Genomic DNA, 19,479 nt, shown 5'->3' on the forward strand with positions numbered 1-19,479 from the left:
GGCCATCTACAAAATTTTACAAGGTTCAATTTTAGTATTTTCGACATTATTATATTTTAATCATTAATACCCTTTTATGTCTCATAGACAATTAATAATTAAAATATAGAATCCAACGTTACATTTAAATATTGGTTAGGTGACCTTTATCCCATTATTTAAATTAACAAGGTAGTCAACGTTTGACGATTGCAACTCTTTGCAACTTCTAGCCATATGGGATCGGTTAAACATCTTTATGTTTAGTTGGCATGTTTAATCCCATCAACACCTTTGTTCCCCATGCTTCGGTGACCCTAAGTTCATGGTTTCCAAATCAAGTCGTCCAACTTACACACACGTGTGAGTTTACACATATAAGTGGTTAGGGGACCTTTATCCCACAAACATTGTAACCCAACCTCGAACATACAAATTCCCTCAAATGTGGTTAGATGACCTTTATCCCACAAAAGAGTTCCCAAGTGATTCGAGTGTTGTATAAAAGGATGGTGTTTGACTTGTTTTATAAAAGGGATTTTGAGTTTTCAAAATTCTAGGTTAGAAAACTTTATGTACCATACATTTGCATGCATTCAAATCCTTGGTACTTTTGTGAAAACAAATTTTCAAGGTTCTTTTTAATAAAACACATTTTAGTATAAAATCATTAATTTTTAATAACCTTTTATTATCCACTTTAATGATTTTCAAAAGAACCAATTTTAAGCTTGTTGTTGGTTATTAATTTGTTAAGCATGCATATCCAAATATCATCAAAACAACATCAAAAAGCAACCACACAAGCATAACATACATAACAATAGGTGCATAACCATAGCCAACTATTTTTTGACAACACTTGTTAGCCGAAACAAGTGTGCCAAAAGGTCCTTCCTAAGGGGTGAAAAATGACACAAATAATGTGTCGTTGAACTCCCACTTGATCCCGTATCCAAATGCTTCAAGTCTTCTTCTTGTGTTGTGATTTCTTCACTTTCTTTGGGCTTCCAAAATGTCTTTAAATTCAGCTCCAAACTCTTTTGGACTCCGAAAATGTGTTTTGGTTATTGGGCTAAAATCCCGTTAAGAACTATGAAGTTCTTTAGGCCCGAAATTGGCCAAAACCAAAAACACAATTTTGTGTGCATCTTCTTTTACAAAAAAATATCCTAATACATTTTTTTCTAGTAAAATAAAATGCACCTAATCTATTTATTTACATACCAAATGAAAATAAATAAATTACATATTTCACAAATGGAAGAACAAAGATAATAATTATTACAACCCTTTGAAATAATTAAATATAAATCACAAACACAAACATTCAACATATTCATACACAAGGTCATGGCTAGGTTATGAACACCAAAATATATATCCACATATATATAATATTCAAGAAGAAAAAAAATGGTTCCCTTTTTATAACCTACATTTTTCGGCCAAGAATGAAAAACCGAAAAAGTGGGCTTTGTCAAAACAAAACAATCATCCAAATGACATAAGTTTTCAAGATACTTTTATGCATGTAAGAAAATAATCTTGAAAAACAAAGGGAGAACCATGCTTAAAATTTCGGCCATAGGGTTTTCACCAAACCCGAAACCCGAAAATATTAAATCTATGAAGCATGCACTCATATAAGCGGCTCTAGATGCCATTGTTGGGTTTTTCACATGTTTATCAAAGTTATTTTATCCTTATAAAATAAAATCGCAGCGGAAATATATATTTAAAACATGTTAATTACAAGATATAAAACTCATTTTATATGCAAAACCCAATCCCCGGATCCATATATGAACATGCATGCTATAAAAAATAAAACACAACCATAGAGTGTTTCAAGAATACTACCTTCCAAGGAGTAAAAGATATGAAGAAGATGATGCTTCTTTAATGGTAGTCTTCATGTGTAGAATACCTCAAGCTTGTATACCCCAAGCCTTCCAACAAACACTTTAAGTTTAGCTAGGATTTTACACTCATGAACTCACTTGAAAAATCCCTCTAATCTACCACCATGGCCGAAAATTATAGAGAAGATTATGCAGTTCTTGCACTTGATTTTTCAAACTTGAAAACTTGGATAATTACCCTATGGCCGAAAATCCTAGAGAGAATTCTCTAGTGTTTTTCTTTCAAGTTCATCTCTCATAATTCAAAGTTAAAAACTACTTGGAAACCTTCTCTTGGCTGAATTAATTATTTTTGAACAATTTTATATGGAGCTTTGCAACTTTAAATAAGTAAGAGAAAGTAGGAGAGAGAATCAACATTTAATGTGTCTTGGAAGATGTGTTGCATGCATTTTTAGTGGTGGAAACCCACCTTGGGAAGCCATAAATGTGCTGGCCATTAAATGCTTTTCCCACCATTAATTTCAAAATCTTTATTTTAATTTAGTCTTGTATTTATTTATAACCTTTATAAATATAACACAATATGTTACAAGACTTATGCAACACATCACAACATTTTAAAATGTTATTTAACCCATTAAATAACACATTAAAATATTCTCTCAAAAATAAATTATCCATATAGTTTATTAGTTTCTCAAGTGCAATTATTTAGAAAACCAATTTCTAAATATTATAAGTGTTAATATTTATTTGTATGATCATATCATAAATAAATATTATAAGTGTTTGTCTAGCTTCTTATTGGGTATGACTCGACTTGGATCATAACGTACTAGCCACATCAATTTAATATGTGTCTTGGGCATACAGAGTCCAACACCAATCACTAAAATAAAATATTTTAATGATTACAAAAGAGTTTTGGATGTCCGGATATGTTCAGAACGTAAGATACGCGCGTAAATGCAAACTTATGCACTTTTTGACGCTTTTAGTCCCTGTTGATCAAATAAGTTTATTTTCGCATACCGAACCCCTCAAAGCCTATTTCTAAGCTATGTAAAGGATATTTACGGTATGTTTAATTTATGATCATGTTCCAGAATGTTTGTTACTATACGAATCGGCATACTTTCGCAGTTTGACGCAAATAGTCCCTGCGATCGAATAAACTTGTTTTCGACACACCAAACCTTCCAAAACTTATTTCTAAGTTATGTTATGGTTATTTAAGGTATGTTAAGCCTATATCACTATTCCAGAGTGTTTGTCGCGTTAAACTGATTACGTTTACACATCAGTTTGCGTATAACTTTCCAGTAAGCGATTTAAAGCTTGAAATCGAACTCGAATCAAAACGAAAAATCGTCAAACACAAATACACAAATATTAACACCAAAACACATTGTTTTATTGATAATGGATATTGTTTTGCATCGTACGTCGTTTACAGAGCACAGTTGTCACAGTCTCCCCTACTTTAGAAAATTTAGTCCCGAAATTTTAACTTGAGGAAACTTGTGAAAACACATGTGGATATTTCGCTTTCATTTGGTCCTCACGTTCCCAAGTAAACTCTGGGCCACGTTTGGACTCCCAGCGAACCTTGACTAATCGTATTCGCTTGTTCTTCAATCGCTTGATTTCACGGTCCATTATCTCCACAGGTTTCTCGACAAAGTGCATCGTTTCATCAGCTTGAATTTCATCGAGTGGAATATGAAAATCAGCATCGGCTAAACACTTTTGTAAATTGGACACGTGGAAAGTCGGGTGAATATTCCCAAGTTCAGGAGGTAGCTCAAGTCGATAGGCAACCTTTCCAATTCTTTCAACAATCTTAAATGGTCCAACACATCGTGGTTCAAGTTTTCCTTTCTTTCCAAATCTCACCACTCCCTTCCAAAGGGATACCTTGAGTAGGACATGGTCTCCGACTTGAAATTCCAAGGGCTTGCGACGCATATCCGCATAACTTTTTTGACGGCTTCTAGCTGTCAAAAGATTATCACGAGTTTTCTTGATTTTATCCGTCGTCTCCAGAATGATCTCATGTCCAGTAAGCTGAGCTTCACCGATCTCATTCCAACAGACAGGTGAATGACATTTTCGACCATATAAAGCTTTGAACGGTGCCATATTGATGCTAGCATGATAACTATTATTATAAGAGAATTTGATCAATGGCAAATGAGAGTCCCAATTACCACCAAAGTTTATCACGCATGCTCTATGTCACACCCCGGCCGCGTATAACATGCAACCGCGGCGGAAACGACTGGGAGTGTTGGGACAGAACTAATTGTTTCACAACTATGGCATACAAAGTTATATTTTATTTATTAAACACGAGTGTTACATCGTTTCAAAACAGGAAATAAAGTGTTTATAACATAATTAAACTAGTCTGTCTTCGTTTTATGTCTCTAAGGCACAGGTCCGCCCTAGTATCACATTCATCATCCTAAACGACAGCTCCTGAAAACACATGTGAAAGTAGGTACGTCAGCATAAAAATGCCTGTGAGATACATAGGTTTTGTGAAAATGGGATTCATGACTTGAGTTTAAAGAAAACGTTTAATAACAGTTAGTCATGAACCTTGTAAATTGTTTTGTCTTGTAAATCATTTGAAAAACGATAAAACCAGATGTTATGTATAGATAAATGTAAGGTTAAACGAATAACCAAGTAAAATGAGTTGAATAAGATAAGATGTTGGTAAAAATAATGTCTTGTGAAGAATATGTTATTTGTGTAAAACGTAATATGTCTAAACTGAAATGATTTAGATAACGCTACGATATGTAATATTATGCAAACACTTATATATAGGAAGTACCAGCGGCGTATCCACCATGTTGTATCGTATTACACCCGTTTCGTTACTCAAATCATTTACCCAAACCAACCACCATGTAAATTGTTCATGTATAAGTCAATTGTCAAGTGTTATTGTGTAAACCATATCGAAATGTCTATGTTCAATGTAAACCACCAAATGTGTATATAAATGTCAAAATGTTTATGTTTAATGCAGATCATGTAATGTGTACCCAAAATATATCATGTATGGTAAGTGAAATATATCAACTAAACCATATGTAAAATGCACAAAAACAAGGTATTGAAGTAAAACATGGTTTAAATCAAAGTTATGTTTTGTGGAACAAATGCATGCTATACTGATACAAACATTTATGCTGTATTGTGAAAATGCATACATCCAAGCCTTGAGACTGTGGCGATAAACCCTTAAACAAATTAAAGGATTATCTAAGTTATGTGTATCGAATTCGGTCATTCCTTTCATCCAAACCAACCTAGGATGTCCGGAACGGGAGTTGTCAATTCCTATGGTACCACTACCTAATAACGAACGGCGTAGCTAATATTAATGAATGTATTGTTCCATGTTAAACAAACCAAATGTCATACCAAAATGAAGGCATGTGATGTAAGCAATTGTACTAAGTATGCACACAATGGGCATAAATAGCATGAAATGTAATGTGAAACAATGTACTAAGTACGCACACAATGGGCATACATAGCATGAAATGTAATGTGAAACAATGTACTAAGTACGCACACAATGGGCATACATAGCATGAAATGTAATGTAAAACCATATACTAAGTACGCACACAATGGCCATACATAGCATGAAATGTGATGAAATCATGTACTATTAATGTACTAACGAACATAGCAGGTATATGATGTGAAAACATGGAAAGCATGAAAGTAACAAGTAGGCACATGTGTTTCACCCCAAAATAGTTTGGAAAACAGTAAATGCGGGGTTCAATGTACTCACCTGAGATTGCTTAGAAGTCCTTGTGTAATAATCACACAATGCTAGAGATCACGGAATATCAAACGGCACCTAATAGGTAGCTATATTAATATACCGGACCAAAATCGGAAGGATCGGATAGTATGCGGGTTCGTAAACCAAACGAGTATGGAGACTTGTGTAATATGGTTTAACAAAGCCTTTATACTAAAATGAAACCTAACCTAAGTGCTTACGACCCATTACGACCCGTTTAGGTAGTTTATGCTACCTTAACGCGTCGTTCGCGTAGAACGCGTTTGGAACGCCTAACATCGTGACCATAAGGTATAACCTCGGAAGGTTACAGCTATTGTCACCTAAAGTGTTTGGTCGGATCCTAATGATCGACCAAATGGGTCGGGTTCAGAAGTATAAGCGATTGTTTAGATCGCTTACCTTACGACCCTATATAAGCACTAAACTAAAAGTGACGAGCTAAGCATGTTAAAACATGCTTAACTAAGTTTAGAAAACAGGTTTGGTATCAAAACAAACGGTTTTGATACTCACGAATAGTTTGGTTACAAAATACGTAAGAATGCACATTTTGGCCGAAACTACGACTCGTCACTGAGCGTAGATAACGTGGTAATCATTAGGTATAGTCACTACGGACTATAACCATCGTGATCATGCTCACGTTATGAAGTTCCAACGAACTTCGTGTTGACCATAGGCTGGTCAACGCAGAAAGTCAAACAAAGTTTGACTTTAGCACTAGAAAGCGATTAAAAGAACGAAAGAACACTTACGAAGGGTCCCCGAAAGCTAAACTTGATCCAGGAGCTCAGGTATGAAGCAATGGCATCAACTTAGAGCTCTTTGATCAGTTCTGTGGGTTTTAACACAAATGGGGGGGTATTTATAGGAAAAGCAAAACCGTTAGGATCGTTTCTTGAATATCGTGCCACGATCTCATGCGTACACTTGTCAAGATGTTGTGGTATCATATGGTGACCCTAACTCCAGAGATTGTGAAAGGGCATTGCCCTTTGGAGTGATTGAAAGGCCAAAATTTTCAAAAAAACGTATTTCTGCATCTGCAGGGCACACGCGGCCCGCGTCAGCATACAGGCAAAACTCAGGCGGGCCGCCTGGCCTTGTCTGATCTGCACAACTTTCAGAAATGACAGTTTTAGTCCCTGTTGCATATTTAAGCCATTTCCGACACTTCTAAGGCCCGTAAAGCCAACTTTAAGGCCCTAAAATGATGCCTAAACATTGTGGACATGAAACATGCTCAAAAATATGTCGGATGTTGGTTTGTTTGGCCGTACGATCGTGATGTTCGGTTAATTACGACGGAATGCGCATAAGCGCGAAAAACTATCCAAAATGCGTGACGAATGGATTTTTCTCATGCCAAACACTAAGGCATAATATTAGGATGATTACATAAATTTTTGGATGTCCGGATGTATTCAGAATGTGAGTTATGCACGAAAGTGCAAACTTGTGCACTTTTTGACACTTTTAGCCCCTGAATGATCCAAAAGTTTGTTTTAGCATACCAAACCCCTCAAAGCCTATTTCTAAGCTATGTAAAGGATTTTAGGGTATGTTTAACTTATGGACATGTTCCGGAATGTTTGTTACAATTCAAATTGGCATACTTTCGCAGTTTGTCAAGTTTAGTCCCTGTAAGCGAATTAACTTGTTTTTGCCATACCAAAGCCTTCAAAACTTATTTCTAAGTTAGGTGTAGGTTATTTAAGGTATGTTGAGTATATGTTGGTGTTCCGGAGTATTTATCGCATTAAACTGAGTACGTTTACGCACCAGTTTGCGTATAATTCTCCAGAAAGCGATGTAGAGTTTAAAATCGAACAAAAGTCAAAACATGAAAAATGTAAAACACAACCAAACAAACATTGGGATTAAATAACATTGTTTTATTGATAATTGAACTGTTCATAATGATTTCAAGCACAAATGTTACAGTCTCCCCTACTTGTGGAAATTTCGTCCCGAAATTTATTTAGAGGAAACTCGTGGAAAAAGATGCGGATATTTTGCCTTCATTTGATCTTCGCGTTCCCAAGTAAACTCGGGTCCACGTTTAGATTCCCAGCGAACCTTGACCAAAGGAATGCGCTTGCGTTTAAGCCACTTGGCTTCACGTTCCATGATTTCCACCGGTTTCTCAACAAATTTCAGTGTTCTGTCAACACGAATTTCGTCAAGCGGTATGTGGAGGTTCTCATCAGCTAAACACCTCTTGAATTGGACACGTGAAAGGTTGGATGAACATTTCCAAGTTCAGGAGGTAACTCAAGTCTGTAGGCTACCTTATCGATTCTTTCGACGATCTTGAATGGTCCAACATATCTAGGTGCAAGTTTTCCTTTCTTTCCGAATCTGATCACACCTTTCCAAGGTGAGACCTTAAGTAATACACGATCACCGACTTGAAAATCCAAGGGCTTACGTTTTAGGTCCGCGTAACTCTTTTGACGGCTTCTAGCTGTCTGAAGGTTATCACGAAGTTTCTTAACCTTATCTGTTGTCTCTAAAATGAGGGCATGTCCAGTAAGCTGAGCCTCGCTGATCTCATTCCAGCAGACTGGTGAACGACATTTTCGACCATAGAGAGCCTCGAAAGGAGCCATGTTGATGCTGGAGTGATAACTGTTGTTGTAGGAGAATTCAATCAACGGGAGATGTGAATCCCAACTACCACCAAAATCGATCACACAAGCTCTAAGCATATCCTCCAGTGTCTGGATTGTTCTTTCAAATTGACCATCCGTTCGCGGATGATAAGCTGTGCTTAGATTATGTTGGGACCCCATAGCAGATTGCATGGTTCTCCAAAAATGGGAAGTGAAACGAGCATCTCTGTCAGAAATGATCTTCAAAGGAACACCATGTCGAGCTACAATTTCATCCACGTAGATTTGAGCAAGTTTGTCAGTAGAAAAATCCTCACGGATTGGCAAGAAATACGCTGATTTAGTAAGACGACCAACAACTACCCAGATGGCATCGTGACCTTTCTTTGTGCGCGGGAGTTTGGTAATGAGATCCATAGTAATGTTTTCCCATTTCCAAACTGGGATCTCTGGTTGCTCCAATAAACCGGAAGGACGCTGATGTTCAGCCTTAACCTTAAGACAAGTAAGGCATTTTGATACATATAAGGCAATGTCTTTCTTCATACCAGGCCACCAATACTGATTACGAAGATCCTTATACATCTTATCTGAGCCAGGATGAATAGAATAACGAGACTTATGGGCTTCATCCATAAGCAAGGTACGGAGATTATCTTGGCTTGGGACCCACAAACGGTCCATGAAGTAATACGATCCATTGTCCTTCAATTCTAGAGCAGGTGTTATGTGATAAGGAAATTCCTTTTCCATCAAACCTTGTGAAACACAAGCTTGTTGAGCCTGAGAAATACGTGCTTGGATATCGGTTTGAGCTTGAATAACAGATTGGACACGAACACAATGAAGCTTAGTACGTTCCTTGCGACTCAAAGCATCGGCTACGACATTCGCCTTACCAGAATGGTAGCGAATTTCGCAGTCATAGTCGTTTAGAAACTCCACCCAGTGTCGTTGCCTCATTTTGAGTTCTTTCTGATTGAAGATATGCTGAAGACTTTTGTGGTCCGTGAAAACCACACATTTTGTACCGTACAAATAGTGTCTCCAGATTTTAAGAGCGAAGACAACTGCACCCAACTCAAGATCATGAGTGGTGTAGTTCTTCTCATGTATCTTCAACTGCCTTGATGCGTATGCTATGACTTTGTTTCTTTGCATCAGGACGCAGCCAAGACCTAATTTAGATGCATCGCAATAAACGACGAAATCATCATTGCCCTCAGGCAAAGTTAGGATAGGCGCGTCGCAAAGTTTTTGTTTCAAAGTCAGAAATGCTTCCCCTTGCTTGAATCCCCAATCAAATGGCTTGTTCTTCTGAGTTAGGGCAGTTAGAGGAACTGCAATCTTTGAGAAGTTTTCAATGAAGCGGCGGTAATAGCCCGCAAGACCAAGAAAAGAACGAACTTCAGTAGGAGTAGTAGGCGTATTCCAATCCTTAATCGCACTGATCTTGGAGGGATCTACATGAATACCTTGTTTGTTGACAATATGTCCCAAGAATTGAACTTCTTTGAGCCAAAATTCACACTTGGAGAACTTGGCGAAAAGTTGCTCTTTCTTTAGGAGTTCCAACGTAAGACGAAGATGTTGCTCATGATCAGCTCGCGTCTTAGAATATATCAAAATGTCATCAATGAAAACGATGATGAACTTATCCAAATAAGGTTTGCAAACCCTATTCATCAAGTCCATGAAAACAGCAGGAGCATTAGTCAAACCGAATGGCATGACTGTGAACTCATAATGTCCATAACGAGTGCGGAACGCTGTCTTTGGAATATCTTCTTCATGCACACGGAGTTGATGATATCCAGATCGCAGATCAATCATTAAAAAATAAGAAGCGCCTTGCAATTGATCAAAGAGATCATCAATGCGAGGTAGGGGATATCGATTCTTGATGGTAAGCTTGTTAAGCTCACGATAATCGATACACATCCTAAAAGATCCATCCTTCTTTTTGACAAAAAGAACGGGAGCACCCCAAGGTGAAAAGCTAGGACGGATAAAACCTTTGTCAGAGAGTTCCTGTAGCTGCTTAGACAACTCTTGCATCTCAGACGGTGCAAGACGATATGGAGCTCTGGCAATGGGATTTGCACCAGGTACGAGATCAATACGGAACTCGACTTGGCGTGCTGGGGGTAGACCAGGTAACTCTTCAGGGAAAACCTATGAATAATCCCGAACGACAAGAATATTTGGAATAGACTTACCTTTGCCCTTATCTGCTACAACATGGGCCAAAAAGGCCACATAGTTCTTCCACAGATACTTCCGAGCTTTAAAACAAGACATGAGTTTGAGACCACTAGCAGGTTTCTCACCATGAACCTGTAGGATCTCACCTGACGAAAGCGACATGTGAATGATCTTCTTGAAACAAACTATCTCTGCGTGATGCTTGGCTAACCAATCCATACCCACAATAACGTCGAAGCTTCCAAGTTGCATAGGCGTGAGGTCAATAGGAAAAAGATGGTTGTTAAGGTTCAATTGGCAGTTGTGGAGAACAAAATCAAGAACAATGGGTTCACCGCTCGCCACTTTTACTGTCAATGGTTTACCTAGTTTCGTTCTAGACACTCGAAGCAATGGTTCAAAAGATAATGACACAAAACTCTTATCGGCACCCGAATCAAAAAGAACAGATGCTGGCTCATTATTAATAAAGAACGTACCATTCACCACATTATCATCTGCTTGTGCCTCTTGTGCGTTCATGTTGAAGACTCGACCTCGATCCTGAGCCTGATTCTGATTGGCATTCTGATTCTGGTTGGCTAGCCTTGGGCACCGATTTCTGTAATGGGTCAGATCCCCACAATAGTAGCACGAACCAGGAGGAAAATGAGGTCGTGCAGCTTGACCTTGTTGCTAAGCAAGAGGCTGAGCTTGGTTCTGGTTAGCAGGAATGCGGCATGTGGCAGCAAGATGACCATTTCTTCCACAGTTGGTGCATTGACGACACTGAACCTGTGGTGGGTGATGGCTGTTACACCTGTTGCACAAAGGTGCATTGCCAAGATAAGGCTTCTTGGCTGGAGGCTGTGTGGGTTGGTTGGGAGCTGCCTGGTTAGCTTGGGCAGTGACAGCATAGTTTTGGGAAGCCTTACGCTTCCTTGCTCTTTTCGATGAACCAGAATCCTTTCCATTTTTGTTTTGACCTTTCTTGCTATCTTCCTTGTCAGACGACTGTTTCTTGCCCTTGTCACCCTTCCTGTGTAATTTATTCTTCCGAATTTGCGACTCAGTCAATGTCGCTGATAACTCGTTCGCCTGACGGAGTGTGGTAGGGTTACTACCAGTAATGATGTCTTGCGCTGAGTCAGGTAGGCCGTCGATGTACCTTTCGATAGCCTTGTCGAGGGGGGAAACCATAGTCGGGCAAAGCAAAATCAACTCCTCAAACCTATCAGTATATGCCCTGTGCTCACCACTATCTTGTTTCAAATCATCAAACTCTTTCTCCAACGCTTGTTGCTCATGACGAGGACAAAACTCCCTCATCATAAGGGCTCTAAGTTCAGCCCATGTCTGTGCTAGAGCAACTTCCGCACCACGGTCTCTCATTACCCCATTCCACCATGTAAGAGCCCTCTTCTGAAACACGCTCGAAGAAAACTCGACCTTGCGATTGTCAGGACACTGCACGTGACGGAATGTATTCTCAATGCTCTCGAACCATTGAAGAAGCCCAGTGGCTCCCTCAGAACCACTAAACTTGAGTGGTTTAGCTGAGTTAAAATTCTTGAAATTGCATGGAGCATTGTTGTTGTTGTTGGCTTGGTTCCATTGAGCAAAGAGATTTGGGAATTGAGCAGCCATCTGCTGCGCAATAATTTCTGCCAGCTCGGCAGTCGCTATCTGGTTTTCGCGTCGAGGAGGCATTCTAAAAGAGGAAAACATGAAAGGAAACGAGTGAGATGATTGGATGAAGAGAATGAGATGAAGCAAAATCAACAAAAGCAAAGATGGTGGTTATTTGTCCGCATCGCAAAGCAAACAAGCGACACACAGTGTCTAGTAAATGGGTCAAAAATAATGTATCACGAAGACATGTTCGCCTATAAGTGAACACTCACCCCAAGAGTTCCCAGGTAAGAGTGACTGGTCCGATTATGTGGATTTGTACGAACACTCTAGCCTTAGACAGAAAACTCAGGGTACAGGCATTCACTCTTCCAGTTTGCACGTGTTCACACTATTAAGACCCGAAAACCTTGACGAGATTTTTGAAAATTCAAAAGGGTTCAAAACCATATAACAGAGGGTTCAAAACCTAGTAATCAATCATCCTAGAACAGATGATTAATTTTCAAAGCGGATTCGGAATCGATGTTCTTGTTGTGGTTATCACCTAAGGATAGGTGAAGTGCATGTTTTAAAATCTAAACACAAGCTAACTTGTGTTAGGGTCCTAGAAAGTTATAGTCTAGGTCAAAGTATTACTAATAACCTAATTTCCTATAACCATTGGCTCTGATACCAACTCTTCTGTCACACCCCGGCCGCGTATAACATGCAACCGCGGAGGAAACGCCGGGGAATGTTGGGACAGAATTAATTGTTTCACAACTATGGCATACAAAGTTATATTTTATTTATTAAACACGAGTGTTACATCGTTTCAAAACAGGAAATAAAGTGTTTATAACATAATTAAACTAGTCTGTCTTCGTTTTATGTCTCTAAGGCACAGGTCCGCCCTAGTATCACATTCATCATCCTAAGCGACAGCTCCTGAAAACACATGTGAAAGTAGGTACGTCAGCATAAAAATGCATGTGAGATACATAGGTTTTGTGAAAATGGGATTCATGACTTGAGTTTAAAGAAAACGTTTAATAACAGTCAGGCAGGAACCTTGTAAATTGTTTTGTCTTTTAAATCATTTGAAAAACGATAAAACCAGATGTTATGTATAGATAAATGTAAGGTTAAACGAATAACCAAGTAAAATGAGTTGAATAAGATAAGATGTTGGTAAAAATATTGTCTTGTGAAGAATATGTTATTTGTGTAAAACGTAATATGTCTAAACTGAAATGATTTAGATAACGCTACGATATGTAATATTATGCAAACACTTATATATAGGAAGTACCAGCGGCGTATCCACCATGTTTGTATCGTATTACACCCGTTTCGTTACTCAAATCATTTACCCAAACCAACCACCATGTAAATTGTTCATGTATAAGTCAATTGTCAAGTGCTATTGTGTAAACCATATCGAAATGTCTATGTTCAATGTAAACCACCAAATGTGTATATAAATGTCAAAATGTTTATGTTTAATGTAGATCATGTAATGTGTACCCAAAATATATCATGTATGGTAAGTGAAATATATCAACTAAACCATATGTAAAATGCACAAAAACAAGGTATTGAAGTAAAACATGGTTTAAATCAAAGTTATGTTTTGTGGAACAAATGCATGCTATACTGATACAAACATTTATGCGGTATTGTGAAAATGCATACATCCAAGCCTTGAGACTGTGGCGATAAACCCTTAAACAAATTAAAGGATTATCTAAGTTATGTGTATCAAATTCGGTCATTCCTTTCATCCAAACCAACCTAGGATGTCCGGAACGGGAGTTGTCAATTCCTATGGTACCACTACCTACTAACGAATGGCGTAGCTAATGTTAATGAATGTATTGTTCCATGTTAAACAAACCAAATGTCATACCAAAATGAAGGCATGTGATGTAAGCAATTGTACTAAGTATGCACACAATGGGCATAAATAGCATGAAATGTAATGTGAAACAATGTACTAAGTACGCACACAATGGGCATACATAGCATGAAATGTAATGTGAAACAATGTACTAAGTACGCACACAATGGGCATACATAGCATGAAATGTAATGTAAAACCATGTACTAAGTACGCACACAATGGGCATACATAGCATGAAATGTGATGAAATCATGTACTATTAATGTACTAACGAACATAGCAGGTATATGATGTGAAAACATGGAAAGCATGAAAGTAACAAGTAGGCACATGTGTTTCACCCCAAAATAGTTTGGAAAATAGTAAATGCGGGGTTCAATGTACTCACCTGAGATTGCTTAGAAGTCCTTGTGTAATAATCACACAATGCTAGAGATCACGGAATATCAAACGGCACCTAATAGGTAGCTATATTAATATACCGGACCAAAATCGGAAGGATCGGATAGTATGCGGGTTCGTAAACCAAACGAGTATGGAGACTCGTGTAATATGGTTTAACAAAGCCTTTATACTAAAATGAAACCTAACCTAAGTGCTTACGACCCATTACGACCCGTTTAGGTAGTTTATGCTACCTTAACGCGTCGTTCGCGTAGAACGCGTTTGGAACGCCTAACATCGTGACCATAAGGTATAACCTCGGAAGGTTACAGCTATGGTCACCTAATGTGTTTGGTCGGATCCTAATGATCGACCAAATGGGTCGGGTTCGGAAGTATAAGCGATTGTTTAGATCGCTTACCTTACGACCCTATATAAGCACTAAACTAAAAGTGACGAGCTAAGCTTGTTAAAACATGCTTAACTAAGTTTAGAAAACAGGTTTGGTATCAAAACAAATGGTTTTGATACTCACGAATAGTTTGGTTACAAAATACGCAAGAATGCGCATTTTGGCCGAAACTACGACTCGTCACTGAGCCTAGATAACGTGGTAATCATTAGGTATAGTCACTACGGACTATAACCATCGTGATCATGCTCACCTTATGAAGTTCCAACGAACTTTGTGTTGACCATAGGCTGGTCAACACAGAAAGTCAAACAAAGTTTGACTTTAGCACTAGAAAGCGATTAAAAGAACGAAGAACACTTACGAAGGGTCCCCGAAAGCTAAACTTGATCTAGGAGCTCAGGTACGAAGCAATGGCATCAACTTAGAGCTCTTTGATCAGTTTTGTGGGTTTTAACACAAATGGGGGGGGGGGGGTATTTATAGGAAAAGCAAAACCGTTAGGATCGTTTCTTGAATATCGTGCCACCATCTCATGCGTACACTTGTCAAGATGTTGTGGTATCATATGGTGACCCTAACTCCAGAGATTGTGAAAGGGCATTGCCCTTTGGAGTGATTGAAAGGCCAAAATTTGCAAAAAAAAACGAGTTTCTGCATCTGCAGGGCTCACGCGGCCTGCGTCAGCATACAGGCAAAACTCAGGCGGGCCGCCTGGCCTTGTCTGATCTGCACAACTTTTAGAAATGACAGTTTTAGTCCCTGTTGCATATTTAAGCCATTTCCAACACTTCTAAGGCCCGTAAAGCCAACTTTAAGGCCCTAAAATGATGCCTAAAGATTGTGGACATGAAACATGCTTAAAAATATGTAGGATGTTGGTTTGATTGGCCGTACGATCGTGATGTTCGGTTAATTACGACGGAATGGGCATAAGCGCGAAAAACGATACCAAATGCGTGACGAATGGATTTTTCTCATGCGAAACACTAAGGCATAATATTAGGATGCTTACATAAATTTTTGGATGTCCGGATGTATTCAGAATGTGAGTTATGCGCGAAAGTGCAAACTTGTGCACTTTTTGACACTTTTAGCCCCTGAATGATCCAAAAGTTTGTTTTAGCATACCAAACCCCTCAAAGCCTATTTCTAAGCTATGTAAAGAATATTTATGGTATGTTTAACTTATGGACATGTTCCGGAATGTTTGTTACAGTTCAAATTGGCATACTTTCGCAGTTTGTCAAGTTTAGTCCCTGTAAGCGAATTAACTTGTTTTTGCCATACCAAAGCCTTCAAAACTTATTTCTAAGTTATGTAAAGGTTATATAAGGTATGTTGAGTATATGTTGGTGTTCCGGAGTATTTGTTGCATTAAACTGGGTACGTTTACGCACCAGTTTGCGTATAATTCTCCAGAAAGCGATGTAGAGTTTAAAATCGAATAAAAGTCAAAACATGAAAAATGTAAAACACAACCAAACAAACATTGTGATTAAATAACATTGTTTTATTGATAATTGAACTGTTCATAATGATTTCGAGCACAAATGTTACACTCTAAGCATATCCTCCAATGATTGTATCGTTCTCTCGGATTGTCCATCTGTTTGGGGATGATAAGCACTGCTTAGATTTAGTTGGGTTCCTATAGCAGATTGCATGGTCTTCCAAAAGTGAGATGAAAATCGAGCATCACGATCAGATGTGATATCCAAAGGAACACCATGTTGAGATACAATCTCATCAACATAAATCTTGGCAAGTTTATCAGCAGATAGATCCTCGTGAATCGGTATAAAGTGAGCTGACTTCGTTAATCGATCGATAACAACCCAAATAGCATCGTGACCTCTAGATGTACGCGGTAACTTAGTGATGAGATCCATTGCAATGTTATCCCACTTCCATACTGGTATCTCTGGTTATACAAGCAAACCAGATGGTCGTTGATGTTCAGCCTTGACTTTGAGACAATTAGGCATTTCGATACATACAAAGCAACATCCTTTTTCATACCAGGCCACCAGTAGTGAGTACGAAGATCCTTGTACATTTTGTCAGCACCAGGATGAATAGAATATCGAGACTTGTGAGATGCGTCCATTACTAAGGTGCGAAGATCGTCTTGTTTCGGAATCCACAAACGATTCTTAAAATAGAGTAACCCATCGTTCTTCGTTTCAAGTTTAAGTTCAAGCTGATGCGGTAATTCCCTACCTATCAGGTTTTGTGTAACATAAGTACGTTGTGCTTGAGAGACACGAGTTTGAATATCGGATAAAGTGCGAACATAATTAAGCTTGGCTCGTTCCTTTCGACTAAGCGCATCAGCTACGACATTCGCCTTACCAGGATGGTAGAGAATTTCGCAGTCGTAATCGTTCAAGAATTCAACCCAGCGTCGTTGTCTCATGTTCTGTTCCTTCTGATTGAAAAAGTGCTAGAGACTTTTGTGGTCGGTGAAAACCACACATTTCGTGCCATAAAGATAGTGTCTCCAAATTTTGAGTGCAAAAACTACAGCTCCCAACTCAAGATCATGAGTGGTGTAGTTCTTCTCATTAATTTTCAATTGTCTTGACGCATAAGCTATAACTTTACCTCGTTGCATAAGAACACAACCAAATCCTAGATTTGACGCGTCGCAATAGACAACAAAATCACCGTTTCCATCGGGCAAAGATAGAACAGGAGCATCATAGAGTTTTCGTTTTAGCGTTTGGAACACTTCTTCTTGTTTAGGTCCCCACTCAAAAGGCTTATTCTTTTGAGTCAAAGCAGTCAGAGGAACTGCGATCTTTGAGAAATTCGAAATAAATCGTCGATAATAACCAGCAAGACCAAGAAAAGAACGAACTTCTGTGGGTGTTGAAGGTGTGTTCCAATACTTAATTGCAGCAATTTTGGAATGATCCACATGGATACCCTGCTCGTTAACAATATGACCCAAAAACTGAACTTCTTTAAGCCAAAATTCACACTTGGAGAATCTAGCAAAAAGTTCTTCCTTCTTTAGAAGTTCCATCGTCAGACGAAGATGTTGTTCGTGATCGGCTCGAGACTTCGAGTAAATGAGAATGGCATCAATGAACACAATGATGAACTTGTCTAAATAACGTTTACAAACCCTATTCATAAAATCCATGAAGATTGCTGGGGCATTCGTCAAACAGGACAGGAGCGCCCCAAGGGGAATAACTCAGTCGGATGAATCCTTTGTCAGATAACTCTTGAAGTTGTTTCGATAATTCTTGCATTTCAGATGGCGCAAGACGATAAGGTGCTTTCGCAATCGGGTTTGCATTAGGTACAAGATCGATATGAAACCCGACTTGAAGAACTCGAGGCAAACCAGGCAGTTCATCAGGAAACACCTCTGGATAATCTCGAACAATCGGAATATCTTGAATACACTTGTTCTTGCCTTTCGCTTCTGTGACATGTGCCAGAAAAGCCACATATCCTTTTCGTAAATAACTTTGGGCTTTCGTACACGACATTAGTTTCAAACCTCTAGATGGTTTCTCGCCACGAACTTCTAGAACTTCACCAGATGAAAGAGGAATACAAACAATCTTATCGAAACAAACCACCTCAGCATGAAACTTACTTAACCTATCCATCCCTAAGATAATGCCGAAACTCCCAAGTTGCATCGGTGTGAGGTCAATAGGAAAAAGATGGTTATCGAGGTTCAATTGACAATCGCGAATAATAGAATCGAGTACAAGAGGTTTACCAGTAGCAACTTCGACAGATAAGGGTTTCCTCAGTTTAGTTCTAGGTATCGCAAGCAAAGTCTCAAATGATAATGAAACAAAACTTCTATCGGCACCAGAATCGAAAAGATCAAATGCAGGTTGATGGTTAACAAGGAACGTACCATTAACAACCTCGTTGTCAGCACGGGCTTCATTTGTGTTCAGATTATATGTTCGTCCACGAGCAGGATTCACATTTGCATTCGCGTTGCATTCTGGTTCGCAAGCCTCTGACAATTGTTACCGAAAGGACCCATTTCACCGCAGTTGTAGCATGAACCAGGTGGGAATCTAGAAGCGTTTCCCTGAAGTGGAGCTTGTGCTGGATTCTGAGCAGCTTGGTTCTGACGCAAACGACAGATGTTGGCCATATGCCCAAGTTTACCACATGTAGTACACTGTTTACAAGCCTGTTGGGCCGCATGATGACCATTGCACCTATTGCAGTGAGGTGCGGTACCAGCGTATTGTTTCTTGGCAGGAGGTTGTGCTGGTGGGTTCTGAGCATTCTGATTGGTGACAGCGAAATTCTGGGAAGCCTTACACTTCCTCGACCTCCTAGAAGACTCGCCTTTCTTACCCTCGCCTTTTCCCATGTCTTGAGCGGAATCGGTCGACTACTTCCTATCACCCTTGCGGGTCAGTTTACCTTTCCTGACTTGAGACTCAGTCAGAGTAGCAACCAATTCAATCGCCTGACGCACAGTGGTAGGATACTACCAGTCACAATGTCTTGCACAGTATCAGGCAAACCATCGATATACCTCTCAATCGCCTTTTCCAATAGGGTAACCATAGTAGGACACAACAAACTTAGCTCCTCATAACGATCCGTGGACGCACGGTGTTCTCCCCATCTTGTTTTAGATCATCGAGTTCTCATTCCAAAGCCCTAATCTCGTAACGGGGACA

General features: G+C 39.0%; 1 protein-coding gene across 1 annotated transcript; it reads right to left on the reverse strand.

Moving 5' to 3' along the window:
• Window positions 1-18,758: 18,758 nt before the first annotated feature.
• LOC110914329 lies at window positions 18,759-19,163 on the reverse strand. The gene has a single exon (XM_022159128.1). It carries the CDS (start codon window positions 19,161-19,163, stop codon window positions 18,759-18,761), a length of 405 nt encoding a protein of 134 aa, XP_022014820.1.
• Between the last annotated feature and the right edge of the window lie 316 nt (window positions 19,164-19,479).

This window comes from Helianthus annuus, chromosome 15 (assembly GCF_002127325.2).
Source record: "Helianthus annuus cultivar XRQ/B chromosome 15, HanXRQr2.0-SUNRISE, whole genome shotgun sequence".
Lineage (NCBI taxonomy): Eukaryota > Viridiplantae > Streptophyta > Magnoliopsida > Asterales > Asteraceae > Helianthus > Helianthus annuus.